Source organism: Talpa occidentalis, unplaced genomic scaffold (genome assembly GCF_014898055.3).
Source record: "Talpa occidentalis isolate TD23 unplaced genomic scaffold, MPIMG_talOcc4v2.1 talOcc4.14, whole genome shotgun sequence".
NCBI classification, from domain to species: Eukaryota; Metazoa; Chordata; class Mammalia; order Eulipotyphla; family Talpidae; genus Talpa; species Talpa occidentalis.
This window is the reverse complement of record NW_023601433.1, coordinates 70,309,649-70,329,450: the sequence shown is the minus strand read 5'-3', so window position 1 is coordinate 70,329,450 and position 19,802 is coordinate 70,309,649. Positions and strand designations below refer to the sequence as shown.

The window sequence follows — 19,802 nt, the reverse complement described above, 5'->3', positions numbered from 1 at the left end:
TCATGGTAGTTTTGATTTGCATTTCCCTGATGACAAGTGATGTTGAACATTTTTTCATATGCCTGTTGGCCATTTGCATTTCCTCTTCAGAGAAGTTTCTTTTAAGCTCTTCTGCCCATTTTTTGACTGGATTATTTTCTTTGTTGTTGTTGAGTCTCATCAGCTCTTTGCAGATTTTTGTGATCAGTCCTTTATCATTAGTGTTGGGTGCAAAAATGTTCTCCCAGTTGGTGGGGTTTCTCTTTGTTTTTGTTATTGTCTCTTTTGCTGTGCAAAAGCTCTTTAATTTCCCTTGTTTGTTTTTTTAAAAAAAGGCACCTGACACTGTGTGACAAGTTACTCCATTTTACTGACATGGGAGGAGGCCTTAGAGGAACAATAATGAGCAAACCCTGAGCCCATGAATGACATCCTGAATGGACACTACCCTCTGATGTTTTTCAGACTCCACACCATCTCCAGGCTGAAGAATTCTCACGCTGAGGACTAAAACTCCCAGCATGCCATGAACCTTACTTTCTGAATAGGAGTTGCTAGGGGTGGAGCTTAGCAGGAATACTTGGCATATAACTGAACACATATGAGCTTCAGTTCTCTTGCTTTTCTGGATTTCAACTTGCACCCTGCTCCTGCTAAGATGGACTTAGAGGATACATGTGGAGGGAAGACATGTAGAAATTTGGAAGAGACACATAGATGACAGACACCTGGGGAGGCTGCGCCTGGTCCTTGGCAGAGACAATGACAGTCATTATCTAGATGCGGTATATTTTGCATTTTCTCTCTGTCCTTCTGCCTCAGCTCTCTGGGACTTGCCTAAACCTTTTATTTTTTTTGGTGGTTTCCCACCAGAAGATGCCTTAGACTTGTGGCAAGCTTTTGGGCCTCAGTGACCCTACTTTGGGATGACTCTTTTTGGCTGGGCATTTGCTCATAGTGGGGAGCTTTATTGGGAAACTAATATTTGAAATTTTTTGTCTATGCACACTAATTCAATAAAAATGCTTCACACTAAGAGTGTATTTCTTTTGCCTTTGTGCATATGGAAGACTGATTCTCCTGTGTGTTGTTGGAGCTCTTGTTCATCTAAAGCTTATTATTATTGCTTTAAAAAATTGCCTGGCATGTGTGTTGAGTAAATTTAAAAAGGCAACTGAGTTAGTTCCCATTTAAAGGGCAGAGCTTTATTAAATCAAAACCACTAATTGTAATAGGTTTTACATACTCCAAATGATTACCTGTATGTTTGAAGCCACACTGAGCTAATCATCTATTCCTGTGGATAGGCAATATGAGGATATATGTGCATAAGTGTACATAAGTCAAAGATATATGGGATTCCTTATAAAATTGGTTAGATGAAATAAATTTGATTTTTAACAGATGAACCCACAAATCACTTTCATATAAATATGTTTTATTGCAGAGAAGTTATAGTTATGTACATGCTGCAACACATCACAACATAAATTTACCAAATATTTCATGGTGGGATGCTGTAGATTTCAGATAATAGTTTCAGAAGAACCACAGATTAAGTGAAGAGACTTATAGCTTTATTGACTCTACAACTTTCAGGTGCTAAATGCTAGAAGTCAAAAGGCAGTGTTTTTCAGTCCTACCTGTCATCACTTGCATGCAGAAACCTAGGAAGCAAATACAAGAGAACTGTCGAGTTTCAAAACCATATTGCCACCAAAGTTTACACTGGGTTGAGTTATAATTCAAGTCGTGAAGCATTTAATTCTTGCATAAAATATACAGTTCTATTAAGATTGGTATAAATCTACTTATTTATAAACCCTGACTTAAAAACAAGAACAGGATGCAGCCTGCACATGCATTGAGAAAGGACAACCTAGCAAATGTTTGTGACCAGAACAGTGGTTATTCACGTTCTTATTATCAATCTGGGAAAATAAACTCACTAACTGTAGATTTAAACTTCACTTGGTGATCATTAATGGCAATGGAACTTTAGGATCAACCCTAGGCACTCTCACTGATTTATGCTGGTGGAGAAAAATCTATGGACTAAAGAATGTCATTAGGTATAATTTGGCAAGTCGTCTTTAAGCCACATCTCTAGCAGGGTCATCTAGAAGTGCAATAAAAAGTCACGGATGCTTGACTTCTTATTTCTCAAACGGTGAATAAAGTGCTATCAGAGCTCACACATAAATGAAAGAAGGAAGTGGGTCTAGAAACTCCAAACCAAGTTTATAAATATATATGTATAGATATATACTTCTATATCTCTTCAAACCTACCCCACCAACCTGAGTAATGCACAAAGCAAGCAAATGGGTGAGGAAGATTTATGCACAGCTTTCAAAATGGTGACATGCTCATTTACTCCTGAATAAAAATCGTCGAGAAAATTTTATTGACTAATAAGCAGAATTCTTATTTTTCTTTCCACTGAGATTATTCTCTAAGAACAGCCCTTTAGCCACCTTCTGATCCCCTTTTCTTGTCTTTTATCCTCCTAGCATACTCTCCTTGCTGCTCATAAAATGAAAAACAGTTACGTAGGCTGGAAATGTCCTGACCAAATAAACAACTAATACTTCAGTATTTAGTGTGAGAGAAAGAAAATTCTGAGTTCTATTTTCAAGTCATTCATCTTGAAATGAGACTAAGCTTTGAAATGGAATCTCTTTGCATGAGCACATTAATAGTGCAAAGTCAGCAGCTTAGGATTTTCATGCCAAGTGATCAATGTGGAATGCAATCCGTTTTATAAAATATGCTTTGGGGACTGTTTCACATTGCACATAAACCTCAAGTTTTAAATTTCAAGTGAGGTGGCTCACAATGGTAATTTAAAGGAATTGTAAGTTTCCCAATGCTGGGAGAATGGAGTGTTCACACCAACTTATAGGCTTTGAATAAATCAGGTTATAAAGCTCTTTGGGATTGGAGCCCAGCAAATTCTAGCCCATGCTGGAGCAATGAAGAAGAGTTTATGGGAATAAACAGTTAAAGGTAATGTAAATATTCTATGTTCAGTATGTGTAATAAAAATATATCCATTATAATGATCTTGACACTATTGTAATTTTTCTCTTTAAAAAAATAATCCCTTAAAAGTGCTCTCATGAGCCTTCTTTCTTTTTTGTTTCAAAAGGCAAATTCCCTGGCTCTGCAGTACTGCTATAATTCTCATGTCATTTCTAGAGTCTTCCCTTTCTAATGGGAATAGTAATGCACAGTACATTTTTCTGTTAGTTTCATAGGAGATGCTGTCAACTATGAAATACTGAAAGAGTTAAAAGGGACAATATTTGGAACAAAGATATTATCTGTCTCTGCTTCAAACAAACAGTAGATAAGTTGTCCTTAACTTATTGAGACATATGACTAAGTAGGACCACTTATTCTCCAATATTAATAAAGCTTCTGAGTCCTAATGGGAAGTGCAAACAAGTAACCCAACTTGTATAAAAACCCTGAATAAGACAGTATGACAAACCATGAGTGAAATAATGGTCAAACCCAAATTCACAATATATAAACCACAGCCCAAACTAAAAGTTTTTATCATAACAGTTATGGCTTCCCAAGCCAGAGAAAGATTACTGTACTTCAAGAATCAACTAAAGTTGATAGATAGCAGGTATTCTGAAAGCTGCAATAACAATTGAGTAGCTGCAGATTGCATAAATGAGTTGTGTCACATAATATCAAAGTTATTTGCAAAAATTATACAATCTGGAATGCTTGAATATGAGACACAACAATGTACAGAAACATACATTTATAAGAAAATGAGAGCAACCATTAATATAAAAGGTATTTTTTGGATGCATTAAGTTAGCAGTGCTATCAAGGTTATATAGGTAAAGTAAGTTCTTTCAGTCAGCTACTTAGAATTTCGGTCATATACATCTACACCTGCTTCTTTGCACAATCTCATACCTCTTCTGCGTCTTCTGGTTTGCCTTGCTTAGGATCTTCAAAGTCCCGTGGGGCAAATGTTGATCAGGAACAGACATTGAGAGCTACTCCCCACAAAACATGACAAAATGTAGATTTTCCTATTGTTAGCAGGAGTAAGACTTCCGGACCAGTCTAATCTTCTCTGTGATGAAGATGCTCTGCCCTCCTACCCTATTTGGCCCATGCCTTTCACATTTTCCATGACTGACAAATACTCCTGGGGAATTTTTGATCCTAACACATGTGTCATATATCAAATTCTGGGTTTCCGCCCCCTCTTCTTTCTGGGGATGCAACACTTTAAAAATATCCCAGACCCTTTCTTTCCAAGGTCTCACTACCTTATTTGCACTTAAAATAGAAGAGGCAGGTAAAGTCACACTTGTTTCAGCATTTGGTTAATCTGGGGTCTCAAACTCCCAAGGACATACCTCAGCTCGTGATATTAAAGGTTGCTGAAAGTTATTACTCGAGCTGTAGGAGCCAGGCACATTTTCCTCGGAGGAGGATGTCTTTTTTTCCTGGTCTCCCATTTGGTTGAGATTTTCATTCTCTACTTTTGATGCTACAACTTTGGGGGACAGTTCTTCATATTTCCCAGCACACACACTGGCTGCATAATGTTGAGCGCCATTCTCATTTTTAGCTCTCCCTGGGGGAACCTGAGTCTTAGCAATCAAATGCTTCTCATCTTCAAAAAGGGACTGACCTTGGCTCTCCCAAGGGCAAACCTCAGCCTTGTCTATGTTCTTCTGATTGGATTGCTGATATAGTTCAGCTGCCTTAGGCTTGTGATGAGATTTCTCCTTTAAGGAAAAAGTTGGGTTTTTCTCCATTTCAGAAGCCGCAATAGAGACACGTTTTTGAACTTTGGATTCTGAAGGCACAGGACCAGCGGTGAGGTCATAAACCTCCCAAGGGCACACTTCCTCTATGTCAAAGTTGTCCTTCCTCTGGGTGGTGCCTGGGCTCATATCAGCGTTGGCAGTGGAGGGATTGACCCTTTGTTGCTTCATAATCCCAGATTTCTGAGGTTTTCTTGGCTCCTCCAAATGACTGGAGTTTGGGGGGGCAGAATCTTTAGTCTCTGTGTTATCTGAATATGAGTACTTTCTGTTTGTCTCTTTATCTCTTGGCAGAGGTTTCTGGGACTTAGCACATTCTTCCACTCCTGAGGTTTGGGTTTTCCCAGCTAATCCCAGAGTCTTCTCCTTGGCACTTGCTATCACACTGAGAGACTTCTGTAACATGGATGTTCGTGGGTGCACAGGCTTCTTCTCCGAGCTGAGGTTGTGAGCACTGGCTGACTTACACACCAAAGGCACAGACTCTGTGGACTCAGCCTCGCTATTTTCTTTCAGTTTTTGTGTTAGTTTTTTACTAGACAGAGACTCCAATGTGGAATTTTCCGTAGCCTCCTCCTCTTGGCTCTCCGTTGGTAAGCTGTTGGATTCTTCCGTTTGCTCCATCACATGATCATAAGTGCTGTGGGATTTCTTTAGTGAGAAGACTCGGTTTTTCAGGGACTCTTCCTTGGGTTTCCCTGTATTACCTGAAGATTCTTGCGGATTCTTCCTGGCAAGCGCGGTACTTTTGGCAGTACTGTGGTCTGTGACTTCCTTGTCCTCTTTGGAACACTGCCTGCTGACTGTCTCTGGAATCTCAGTTATGCGCCTCATGATTGAACGGCCCAAGCCCTTCTTTGAGCACCGCTTTTTCTGGAGGTGGGGGTTATTTGTGATCATCTTCTTCCTTTTATATATTTCCAACTGGGCATAGAGTTTCTTCAACTCATCCTGCCAGAAAAGAGCAAATTCAAAGAGGTACGCAGTTTAGTTTATTCACTTGACAATAGAACTAAATGTAACTGGATGCCATTAAGCTAGAGCTCTTTAGGGAAGTTGTTCTAAGCTCCTCTTGACATCTGTATGCATCAACTTTCTATTCATTCTCCCTTTCCAGTTACTTTGCATTCTGTTCCACAGAGAGTTTGAACACATAAATTCCACCCTTGCTTCCCAGAGCAAGCACTTTGACTTGTGAGTTGTGCAGACCAAACTGAGCCTGGAGACCAAAACACACATATGATGAACCATCTCTCTGAACAGTAAAGGAAGCATCATACAATCACTGACAAAGTTATACTTAATGTTAGGTTAGGGTTAGGGAACAACAGATCATCAATTACTGAAATCATCACCATCCTCCACAAGCTGAGATACTGCCATAAATGACACTAAAAAATCCAGGCTTTCTTGTCATGGATCTATCCTACCTTTCCAATAGCGGCATGTCATGGACCATATTACGGAACATGTATAACTAGTTCATCATTATGACGGCCAGTGAGTCAGTGGAGACTATCAAGGTTGGCCACACTACTAGAGAGTTGAAATACCACTGCATTCTAATTTATAATGTGAGTATATGACTTAGAACTGGGGTAATGCTGCGTTTGATTCTTTAGTTTATATACACACACACACACATTATCTCTTTCTCTCTCTAAAACACTTATGCACAGTGTGCACATATAAATACATGTATATGCTAGCCTGTACAAATGGGCCTTTTCTGAAATTGGTAAGAAATACTGGCATTACCCGTATGTCCTCTGGATCCAAACTGTGCTCACTCCAGGCTGAATTGATACTGCTGTTCAGGTAGGATCCAGATCTGCCTAGGTCGAGCTCATCTTCATATACTTCAGTAGCAATGTCATCTCGTGGGTTATTGCTTGAATGTGAAAACTGCAACAGACAGAAATATGAGTTCTAGACACTAATCCACTGTAAGACAGAGCACAATAATTTTCTAAATGTTCTGTTAATATCATTACAGCTTAGATGAAATTTATTCACTGCTCTTTATAAAAGTTGTGCTGCTGTATCACTGTTTTTCTTCCTGTTTTTGCATTTATATGCCAGAGCTCTCAGCGGAGCAGTATTAGTACTTGGCCTCTTCTATGACTCCTGTTTTCATCTGTCTTTTTTCAAGGCTTCCAGTGGGAACTTATATCACATTTCCAGCATGATGCATTTGTATTTTGAAGATGAAAATTAGAAGAATCCAGACAAATGTTCTTTAAGAGCAGCAATTAAGATCCATTGGCTTCTGGATGGCAGTGACTTTTGAGCAGCTGCCTATCTCATGTTTATTGTTTTGCTTCACATAGGGGAAGTCTGTACTTTACCTATGGGCACAACTACCCTGACCACAGGAACATGAACTTTCAGTCGACTACACATCACTTCAAAATAACTATTTTCAAAACTCAGGGAGAAAGAATTCTGAGTTCCAGACTCAACTATGTGGATAGTGAGATCATAAAAAGGACCTGGAAGCTTTCTGGAGCCCAGTTCCCCTTATCCTAAAGAGTGCTGGGCTACACAGTATGTTAAAGTTCAAATTCACTGCAATTAAATAATTTCTTTTCATGCTCATCAATATTCTCAAGTTCCCCCTTCTTCACATGTTGACATATTTGGTTATCTTCATGTGGTCTTTTGATATTTTTCAGTTTCATGTAGTCTTGCTATCTCTATTCTTTAAATGGAAAAGTAAGGAAGAGTGAATTAGATAAGTGATGGAAAGCAGGGAGATTTAAAACAATACAGCCAAACTTTACTCAACCTATAAACCAAGTGATTATCCTTCGAAAACTGAGAGAACAGTTCAGAGAACTTGGTTTCTCTTCTCCCAGTTGCCATTAGATTAGATATTCCTTTCAAAATCACCCTAGAGATAGAGATATTTTAATATCAACTATTGTAATACTCAGCAAGGCAGGTGAAAAAACTATGAGAAAAATGTGAAACAGCAATTCTCTAAGTAAGAATGAGTGTTTTGAAATTGCTACTGGGTGAGAGACCATAGAAACTCATGGATCTTCCTTTCACTCCCTACTTATGTCTGTGGGACCCTTCTATGCCACGAATTTAAAGATGAATAAGATTGAGACCTATCTTTCAAAACCTCACACGCTACTGGTTAAGCTACCTGCAGGTTACTATAATAATGGAATTTCTTTTCTTAAGCAACATGTTGGACATGATAACCAGTTGAAGAAGCAGTTATTTCTCAGGTATTGTCTACTTCCTGCCTAATATTTTTCTTAGTGTATCTTCCTAGTAAACTATTTGAAACATTTTTCTCCTTTACCTCTTTTGTTCTGCTCTCCCCTTCTCCACAATATAAATACTATGAAAACACAGATTTTTTTTTTAACAGTTCATTATTCTTATTCCAGGATAAAGAACAGTGCTTAGCAAAGTTCAAATTACTGAGGGCAATAATTTTTCAAATTATTTTTTGAAATATAATTCATACATAGCAAAACTCTCAACTTTAAATGGTAGAACTCAATGCTTTTTAGTATATTCACAAGGTTGTAGAACTATCATCACTACCTAATTCTAGAATATTTTCATCATCCCAAGAAGAATCCCTGAACCCAGCAAACAGCCACTTTCATTTCCCTTCGCCCCAGCCGCTGGTAGCAGCCTCTCATCTACTTTCTGTCTCTATAGATGGCCTATTCTGGACATTCCACATGTATGGAATCATGTGATATGCAGCCTTCTGTGTCTGGATTCTTTGACTTGCACAATGTTTCCAATGCTTGTGTAAGTTGTAGCATGCACCGGTGCTTCATTTTTTTTTAAATTTATTTTTGTGTAGAGGAACTGGGATGTAAGCTAGAGGTGTGGGGGGCAGAGGGTGAGAGTATTCACCAGAGAAAAGTGAGGAGCAGACCAGGCAGATCTACTGAAATACACTGCTGATGGGAGCAGCAGGTAAGACAGGAGAGGTCTGCTGCGCCATGTGTGGGTTAGTTTCCTGGCCAGAGATGGAACTCAGGTTATAGTGGTAAAAGTGCTAAGACTTAACCCCTACACCATTAGGGAGGCTCTGCTTCATTTCTTTTTATTGATGAATAATATTCCAGTCTATGGACTGACCTTATTTTGTTTATACATTTAACAGCTGATAGGCATTTGGGTTGTTCCACTTTGTGGCTATTATAAATAATGATGCTATGAGCATCCATGTAAAGCTGTCTATAACCTTATGATTTTACTTTTATTTGGAGCACAACAACTACTGAATGAATGAACAATGAGTATGTATCCATCTAACAAGAGTGTTATCAAATTATGTAAAGTATAAAAGTGTTCATGAAAATAGTTGCAGTAACAGGTTAGCCCATGAAAACTCTATTTGGTATAATTCAAGTAAGGAATAAATTAGACATTTTTCCTCTGTTTACCACAGTTTGGCCTTTTCAATCTGGGTGAGTTTCAGTGTTTTTGGTAAATTGTGAGAGTTGAGGTAAAGCTTAGAATAAAATACAAAAAATCACAATTCTGGTTTCACGTGTGCTACTATTAGAATATGTGACATTGATAAAGATATATTCTTTTTTCCCGATGTGCAAAAGAGGAAAATAAGAAAATAATAACAACAATGCTATAATTTAATAAATCATTTTATTTCACTCCAAGCATTCTTATTGCTATCATGTCATAGTTGAGGAAATTGAAACTCACAGAGGCGCAAAACCTTGGCCAATGTTATATAGCCAGTTTGGGGTGCAGCACATGTTTAGAATTCTTGTGTTCTGAGTCCTGTCCATTCCCTTCTCCCACTTCATGATGCTGCTAGGTATGTCTCTGTCAGCATCTATCATTATTAAGCCAGATTTTCTAGGTACAATACTATAATTATTTCTATTTACATAAGAAAATGTCTGAATATTTAAAACACAATATTTCCCTAAATATGATTTCAAACAAGAGGATTCTTAGAGTTAGGATTGTTCTTTTTAAAAATGATCTTGCTGGGGCCTGCCCGGTGGCGCAGTGGATTGAGCGCTGCACTGTGAAGCTGTCTGAAACCCCTGCAGCACAGGTTTGATTCCCAGCCAGCCAGGGAGAAACCCACATGGAGGGGCAGACCCCTCCTGCCTCGCCCACTGCTCCCCTCAGCAGTGTCTTCTTCGGTCCGTCTGCCTGTTCTGTTCCCCGCTGTCTCTGGTGAATTCTCTCACCCTCCCGTGCCTCTGACTGTATCACAGTTCTTGTATAAATAAATAAATCTTACAAAAAAAAGGATCTTGATGTTATAACTACAATGAAGGCCTCCTTGAGTCCAAGATAATTAGACATCAAAATATTTTGGACTGGATAAAGGACTGGAATTGATAAAGAGTTTTGTACAAATTTAGGCATCTAAAATTATATAATTTAATAAATCCCCCCAGAACCTGATATCTGCTTTACTGAGGAGGGAGAGTGTCAAGTAAATTTTAAACTTCCCTTTGCTTTTATTATTGGCTATTTTCTTAAGAGGAACAACTCTATTCTCAAAAATTAATTCCCTTGAAAGAGGAAAAGTAATGTAAGAGAAGTACCTTTGGAATCAAAAGCAACCCTATGGTGACTGTCACAGTCAAATGAGTATGTGCAAAATACAGCATCAACATCCAATCAGACTGAAGTCTTGAGGCAAGCACAAATCTGCAATGAGAGTTCACTGGTTAGTGATCCAAAAAGAATTCTACTTAAAATACCATGATACTTGGAAAGTCTTTTCCTCAGTTTTAGTTATTTTTTTTAAAGAAACTGTATTATTGTTTCTAAGACATTTTCCTAGGTTTCACTGATTAACAATGATATAATAACGGTTTGTAAAATGGATTTTTTAAAATAAATTTTTAGTTGTTACAAAGCATCAAATTACTTTAAAACAACATAATTGAATGTATAATATTTAAAATATTATCTTAGTGAGGAATTTATAAATTTGTGTTCTAAACAGCTCTGTGGAATTCAGTACTGCGATCTATAGTAGCAGTTTTTGAATATTTTCATAAATCAACAGGTATGTGTACAAATTAAAACTTAGTTTCTTCATAAGATTGAATCCTTAAAACCTAAGTACTGCTTTTATTAAGGTCACTCTGCAATCACATCCTTCTTTTAATTTTTCCCCATTGTTTATCCATGAAAACTAATTAGGGGATTTTACTGCTTTCAGAATTAGGTAATTAGCAGTTTGTTTCAATAATATACATAATCAAATTTGGTTTTTCTACATTAATTTTTAAACATAATTGTTCATTTTTAAACAATATTTGCTTCCTCCCACCCCCTCAGGTGTAGTCCCCAAAGAGTTTCCTTCACCAATGCACCTGTGCACCATCACCTCAGTCCCCTGTGCTCCCCCCTCCCTCCCTTTGCTCCCTCTCCCTCCTCCTCCCCTGCAGGATGTCTCTGCATAATCAAATTTGAAAAGTCAATTTCCTGAGAAAGTGCTCGTAATAATCATGAAATAAACATATACACACGTAAAGGTAGGTGAAACTAATTGTTATATCTGTATCATATTCATAACAAATATACTAAGTAAATTAGTATTAACATTAAAAAAAACCTATCTAAGGGGTTTCTTTCCCATTTTTACATCAATCTTGCCCACTCCTTTCTCCTCCCCCTGGAAAAAAAAACATCAAGCTAAAATGGAAGTTTAGGATTTACCCAAAATGGTAGAAATATTTTCCATTATGTCTGCAGCATAAACAAAACAGACTTAAAACATACACAGAAGTGCAATTCCTTATGATAGTTCACAGATAACTGAAATTATCAGTTTAACTGAAATTATGTGGATTATGAGTTTTTCTGTTTTGTGAGAAAAGTGACCTTACACCTACCTGCCTTGAGTATGACCAAATATTCACTTTGCTCAGGGATGAGATACTTTTGGCAAGGTCTATGATGGGTCAGGTGAGTTTTATTTTTTTTTTTTCAGCTCTGAAACAGGATCGTTATACTCAGTAACAAGTTACAGTCTCTGAGGAATACTATTGAGGTATAGAAGCAATATAAAATGTGCCTTGGGAAAATAATATAATCCCAGTCTGCTGGGGTCATTGCCAGTACTGGAACAGACAGTTACTGGAAGAGGAGAGGGATTTACAGTTTAAAAACATCCTCATGTACTGGGAATTCCTATTCAAATGTCAACACAAATGAACTTTAAATTTGTCTGACAATATCTGTAAAGAAGACTATTTATACATTTGTTTTACATATATTTTAAAGTTAAAACAGTGAATCTCCCCCAAAATAATTTTGAAGTATACTGACATCAATTATTCTTAAGTTAATCAACTTTTAATTATGTTCAGATTTTTTTAGTTTGCAGTTCTGACTAGAAATAGCATAAGAAAAACTGGATTTTACAGCAGATTTAAAGGTTTTATTTTTTAAAGGTTGTTTAAACTTGTAAAAAAATAGGTCTAAAAGTCAGGAGCATGGAAATATTTGAAAATTGAAGTAAAGAATAAAAGCAAACTGTTTAAAAGTCTTGTACTTCCCCAAAGGATTTCTTTATGCTTAGTACTAAAAATAAGTAAAGGATTAGAACAGACTGGGCAAAATGCCTCCTACATTATTTACCTTTTGGACTTAGTCTTTTTAGTTTATTTTTGACCAGTCTGACAATTTGATAAGAATGACAATTAATCCTGTATATAATATGTAATCATATTTTACATATGTACATATAAACATATGCATTTATAATTATATTTAAGCATACCAAAAAGAACACATATGGCCTACTGACAGAGAATAGTCAGTGCTAGAAACCTCACTATTATATCATTCCAGGAAAAGATTACCAATGAATCTAGCTGTTTAAGTTGCTATATTATTGCTTATTATCCATGAACTTTATCACTGTTGGAACCAGAGATATGAATTCAGCCCTAGTGTAAATAAGAAATTGTGTACACTCTATTTCTTCAATTATTTCTGCCTATTACCTGCTCCCTATTCATCCTTCTACAACCAGTGCTTTGTAGATTTAATGTGTTAAACTGTAACACTGTCTTCAGTCCTTACTCATAGTCATACAAATTAATTTTCTATGGGAGAGTATCTAATATATAATATGGTTCTTTGAAGTCAATATACTACAATCTAATCCAGTCTGTTCTATGTAGAAATATAAGTCAAGTTTGGTTTGTTTAGGCTTGTCTAAGAAAATGCCAAAGCCTGTCAAGGCAGGTCACTCTGCTCCCACTGAAAGTCCTTTCCTTTCAAAACTGGTGGGGGACCACAGTTGTCTAGAAAAAAACCAATCTTTGGAGGATGCTATTCAACACTAAATTTAGTAGGTTCACCATGAACAATTCCATCAGAGCGTGTATCTACATAAATTCCAGCTCATAATTTATATGGTTCTTCTGACAGGGATGATGGGTTGTTTGGGACTCTGCAGGAGAGAATTGAGCAAAGTAAGAAAGCTATTTTCAACTACTATTTAACATGTTTTCTGTCACCTCTGTTCAGTATTAAAACAGTAATTTTTGGAGTGTGGCTGGTGTTATCAGATGTCAATAAAGGATTAGGGGAACTCTGGAGTCAATTAAGTTTGAAAAATGCAGGTGAGACAATGTTAAATAGACTTGCAGCATGACATTTTGGTAGAGTGTAAGATTCCTAAGAGGTGCTACCAAATGCAATGTGTCCCATGTATGCAGATACATAGAAAAACAACAAAAAGTAAAATTACTAATATGTTGACAGTGCTTATCTTTGGGTGGTTGGATTAGGGAGTGTTTTCCTCATCATTTTATGACTATTTATTGTCTTACTAGTAAGCTCTTTTAAAAGTTAATTGAAAATAATTTACCTAATCTACTTCTGAAAGGACTTCGGTGAGCTGAGAGGAATCCATTGAAAAAACATATTTAATGATAACATTGGAACAGAGAAAATCTTAAGGCAAAAATAAGACAGATAAATTTAGACAACTGTTTTGAAGAGATTTAAGTTCTTGAGAAATTAATTTGGTTTTAAGAAATCTAGCAGCAAATTGTAAGGCAAAGTAGAAAATCCTTTATAGGACATAGCCACATTTGACAAAGAGGAGACATTTAAACCAATAAGCCTTCTCATATGCTTATAACTCTCTGGTTGGTTTGTTAATATAACAACTTAAAAATTGTTCTAGAGAAGTATGCTTGTTAGATCTGGAAACACATGTATTTGATAATCCAGAAACAAATGAAAAAGCAGCTTTTCTTGGAGGAGCCTCTGGGAAAATGTAAAGTCCCTGGCTCAGTGATCAGCGCTCTCTACCACATTTTGGACCCAGGGCAGGCCCTCTCCGATCGTGGAACTTCGAGTAGAATTGAGACAGCATTTTTCTCTTTGCTTATTTATGATTTCCTGTTTCCTTTCTCATCTTTCCTCCTTCTTCAACTCTCTTCTTTCTCTCTTGGGAGAGGTGCAAACAAACATAGGAAGCAAAATCATTTGATTCCTGTTACTTGATAGAGTTTCCAGACCATAAATACCTCCTTTTCTTACTTACAAGTTAAAAAAGTGTTGGTCGTACTTAAGGCCCAACTGCTCTCTGGCATCATTCTATTCCTAAAAGTGTAAGATGTCATTTTATATTATTACTAAGCGAAATTAGAATGTCCTGTAAAACATCCATAGAGCTACACCCTCCTGCCCTAATTCCCACTATTATTAAACCTCTATCTTTCCACTAAGGGCAAAGATAAAAAGTCTAAATTTCTAATTATATTCTTAAAAGTGGTCTGGCTTTTAATATATGTTGAGCAATTGAGTGGAATCTTTTGTGGCTTTTCAAATTATAGCATTTTTTTTTCATTCTCATTTTTTTCAAATATGTCAGATAAAAATTCTCAGAAGTCGAGCACATTTCATTTTGTTTAATTATTATAAGCAACTTCCTTTCTCTTTTGGACTCATTAACTCGAGAGAGACACGGGATATCAAAAAACATTCTGACTACAGAAAGTCATTGCTAAAATGTGATGATCATAAAACCCCATTGCACAAAAAAGTCCAGTCATCTTCCAGGAGGGGTTTATTAAACATGAATGAACACACAGACAAGTTATCTATATCAGTAATGTATGCATGTACTCAGTAATGTATGCATGTATTGCTTTATATACTTAGAACAAAAGGTATTACATATCATAAATAATATTCAATGACATGCCCGTAAGTATTCTATTAACACTGAGCTAACCTTCGAAATAAATGAAAGTAATAAACAACACAATAGTAGGAACTAAGAACAGTAGTTATTTTTTAATATTAATTTGTTATTTCTGTGATAGAGAAATGAGTCAACTTATAAAACACAATTCTTCCTAAATCTTTCCATTATGCATCTTATCCAATTTGCTATTTAAATTAAACAGCAACACATAAGAAAAATCAAACATTTACTAGCTCTACAGATCACTTGCCTAATTGTATGGAATATAGCAGAGATAATGAGCTCATTGTGAACTGCAACAGCCATATAGCGTGGCTCATGAAATGCTGATGGGACTGTCCGTACTGCATAGCAGAGATAAACACCCCACAAGAGGAATAAAAATTCAGCTGTGAGAAGAACAAAAAACAACAAAAAAAAAAAAACAACAATTTTCCATTAGTTTTATAGGTGAAGAAAAAGTAAAATTTAAGTTCTTTAGCATGCATTTTGTTTCTATTATTGAAACAAGCTCAGTTAGAAATAGGTGCATACACAAATGTCATTCACACATGAATATATATGTCAAATTTATTTTAAATTTTGTTTAATGTATAGAAGATTTTTCAAAGGTATATTTTGTTTTTTCTGTTTTATTATTTTTTAAAAATTGTTTGGCATCTCAGATTTTTTGTTTGCTAATACCTTTTTCCAAAAACAACTGCAAAATAATTTTCCACATCCCCAACTTAAGTTTAAGGTGTTCATAGAGAATCTGAGTTACAATGAGTTCACCAAGGTAATCAAAGATTTGTGCTTTGATCATATGCAACGTCTAGAAATTTAACTTCTTACTTCATTGGGTCTGTCTCAAAAAGTAAGGACATCCATTGTCAGAAATGTGAGAAAAATAGGTTTCTCATATTCAGTGGCATAGTTTATAGGTGAACTATTATTTCTTCACCTGACAGAGAGTAGGTAGAATACTGAAGACAATAAAATTTATAATCACCTTGTTTGCTTGCTGAAGCCAGAAGAGACAAGCATAATGTAGCAGTTAAGAATAAGGGTTTCAGAATCAAGGGAACCTTTGCTTAATTCCTAATTAACTTTATATAATCTGTGTTGCTTTAACCTCTCTGGCCACAGTTTTCTTATATAGAAAATGAGGATAATGAAAGTACATATATCATGGAATTATCTGCTCATGAAATCAAATAATGGATACAAAACATTTAACATAATTTCTCTCAAAGTAAATGTTAGAAAAGTGAATGAATAAATGGATGAATGAATGAATAAGTAAATGGATGTTAAATAGTTCTTATTGTTAAACATCTCATATGCCATTTTCAAACTGCAGGTTGCTATTTTAGTTCTGACCAATAAGTGTCACAACCCATGTCTTAGTGACATGACCTTATTAGAAGATAATATGTAATTAACAAGAAGAAAGCTCTAATTTGGAGAAAACACTTCATCAAACAGGCAATCTATTCGTATACCAAAACACTGATTTCCATCTCCATATGCCAAAGTGTTTTACCTGCCAAAGTTTCAGCATATTTCTACAAACATTTAAACCTAAATAGAGAACCAATTATTGAAAATCTCCTAAGTAAACACATCTGTCAGAAGTTATTCTAAAATCCTGATGTGGCCAGAAGCCAAAAGAAAAAATAAACCTCACTCAAAGATCTCCCTAAGATTTAGTGGAGGTTCCATACATTCAATATGTTGGTCACTGGCCAGGTGCTGTGAATGTTCTTTCTAATCAAACTCTACTGGATCAGGAAAAGCAAATGAGGAAATGCTGAATTCCTCATTTATAACTTTTTTCTTTAACACATGTAATTCTGTCCTGCTTCTTTATTCAGGTCTGGAATCTTGGAGCCAACTTTCATTGACATGTTTCAATTTTTGAGTTATTTTCCACATGTTTCATTCCTCTCAATGCCTACAAAATTACAACCAACCTTTGCCTATGTCCCTAACAATTCATACTTTATTTATAAACATCATTTTTTCAACTGGTCCATCTGAACTGGTTTCACCCTGTGTTAGACTATTCTTCCTAACAATGACAGGTTTGTTTTTATGAAACTCACCTGTAATCATATCAAGGATTTGTCCAAATCCCTGCCACTCCATTTGGGTTAAGTGATACATTTCCATTAGAATATTCACTCATAATCATTTAGCACCCTGGAAATAATTCTTTCCCCCAGAGGAAGATTTTAAAGGGGTTCCTTCCAGGGTAGACGTATCCTCATTTATAAGACTTTCTGTTGTCCACAATGCTTGGCCTTATATTTTTGTCCTTGTACATTTGTGTATTTCTTCGGCCATGACTTCTTACCTAGTTTCTTATTCTCACATCAGCCTTTTGTAAGGAAAATATAAACTTTACTCAGAGATATCCATAAGATTCAGTGGAGGTCTCATACATTTTCATTCAGAACTCTCCAGCAGCTCACTATTATTTTATAAATCCTTTGTCCTGGCAGTCCTGCTTCTCTATGACTGCTTGTTCTAGCTCTAACATGATCTCCAGTGCTCCCCAGCATAAACTCTGAGTTGACTAAGAGATCTTACTTTTCTCTGAACATCCCAATGAATCCTCTTGCTTCTGAGCCTTTGCTCATGTGATTGCTCACACAAGAAATCTCTCACCCACATTTCCAAATTTTAACCAATTTCTCAATGTCCAATCTCAATATCCAATTCCCACACCTCCATCACAAGGTCACCTGAAATAATTTTAACTTACATTGAATTTTCTTTCTAATCTCTGAGAGTCTCTAACTATTGATACCATACAGTGCGTAGAATTAAACCACATAATACACAATTGGGAGAAAATTGTTCATGGGGTCTTGTTAGTTCCCTCCCTGACCTCAAGTAGTATGACCTCTTTCTCTCAGGGCACGAATTGAATCTTTCAATTATTTTTTCTACTTTTTTCAGCATGATGACAGCATCCATACTGAGCACACATAGAAATATATATTAAATTGAATGAATATAAATGATACTTGTTTCGTGTCTAAATCATCAGAGATGTAGACTTTGTTACTGTGCCACTCCCTCTGACATTATGGGGCTCACCCATGATCTAAAGGTAATATTGGCAATCCTGTTTGCTGACTGACAGACCACTAAGTGTGTGGAACTGTGCTCACCATCACTCAGTAATGGTGAATGCAAAAATATTACTAAAAAACACTAGCACAACAATATGCTGCAATACAAGAGTTTACATGTAGCTGAATTATAAAAAGATTATCTCTTTATCATTGCCACTATGTTGCAATGTTTTTTATATACTGTTATATGGAAGATTTTAAAAAAGGAAAGTAGTTATCAGGTTAATTAGTGCACTACAATGGAGAATTATATTTAAAAACAAAAGACAAAATAAGATTCCTCATAATAGCTATGTTGAACATTAAAATCATTTCATTAGCAATATCAAACAATATGCTTTAGCTGAAAAACAATTTATTATTCAAAGTACCAATTAAGCTAAATGTTATACATAAAAATTGTGCTTGGAAAAAAATCAGTTCATATAATTAACTTCAGATTAACACTGCAATTAGTATAGAAAATATGCAGATGTTACTAAATTTTGCAATGTTATTACGTGGGAGTTGAAATATGTGTTGTGCTTCAGCTTTAGAAAATAATTTCTGGTGTTGACTGATTTTGATGGGAGGCATGAATATACTTAAAAAGGGAATTGCTTTTATATTTAAAGATCCAAATAGGGCTCACGGAAAACTGAAGTATTTTATTTTTAATCTATGAGATAATCCTCAGATTAAAAGTTAACAACCACAGTCTTTTAAAAACTAATACACCATAATGAAAGTAATTTCAAGTTCTCTTTCCAGAGGACTGGGTCAAGCCAAAAAAAAAAAAAAATTAACATGGTTCTTTGACACTTACGATGCCCCATTTCTGAACAGACCACCCAGAAAGACAGCATCAAAGTACAAATGTCTCTCAAGCTGTGAGAGCCTACTTTGCTATGTTGCAAAATACCATTTTACCCATCTTAATCCCTTCAAAATTATTTTATATGGCATTAATAAATGCATAAATGAAGACATTTTCAGTGTTTCCTTTAATATCTTTTTTCTCTCATCCTACCCACTTGGAAAATTCACCATCAAAGTAAACTTATTATGCTTTTACTCTAATAACATGGTGGGCAGCACAGAGGTTATTAAGTATTAAACCAAATAAGTTCAATAATTCTTGAGCACAGCTCAAATTCTGGTGTCTAGAGTTCAACCAGCTTACAGAAACCTTGGTATTCTGAACACATCATTTGTAAAAAAAAAGAAAGAAAGAAAGAAAGAAACCATTACAACGATGAAAACAATGAGAAGGATACTTTAGATAGAATTTTAAAGCTAGAACTGACTTCACTACCAGGTGGTAAGGGGGTACATTTTTGAGTTTGTATGTGGCTGCAAGGGGGGTGATTGGTGAGCTGCTGTTTTCTGCTTGCTGTGAAGCCAGTTTATTCATTTGAGACAGAGATGCATGGAGAAGGAGGGTACTGCAACGTATTTCAAACTAGAATTTTGGAGGCTGCAGTGTCTGTTCCTCTCTTAGCTATGAATAGTGAGCTACAGGCAAGGGCAATTTCGGGCTGCACAATGTAGCTGTGGAGATACTTGTTCTATCTCAGCTGCACTCACTGGCAGCAGACAGACAGGAACTAGAACCCAGGCCTCCATCATGGTACCTGACTAGTGTTGTCTAAACCTCAAGCAAAGTTTTCTTTTGCTGCATTACCAACAGAAATGTAGACATAA

General features: G+C 36.1%; 1 protein-coding gene across 1 annotated transcript in view; it reads right to left on the bottom strand.

Moving 5' to 3' along the window:
- Positions 1-1,494: 1,494 nt before the first annotated feature.
- The window catches only part of GPR158 (G protein-coupled receptor 158), a 423,375-nt gene continuing 405,067 nt past the window's right edge, over positions 1,495-19,802 (bottom strand). The window contains exons 8-11 of the mRNA XM_037510729.2: positions 15,245-15,383; positions 10,355-10,460; positions 6,546-6,692; positions 1,495-5,738 (exon numbers count right to left, since the gene is read on the bottom strand). Of these exons, the coding sequence (XP_037366626.1) occupies positions 4,341-5,738; positions 6,546-6,692; positions 10,355-10,460; positions 15,245-15,383 (1,790 nt within the window). The 3' untranslated portion in view covers positions 1,495-4,340. The remainder of the gene's footprint in view (positions 5,739-6,545; positions 6,693-10,354; positions 10,461-15,244; positions 15,384-19,802) is intronic.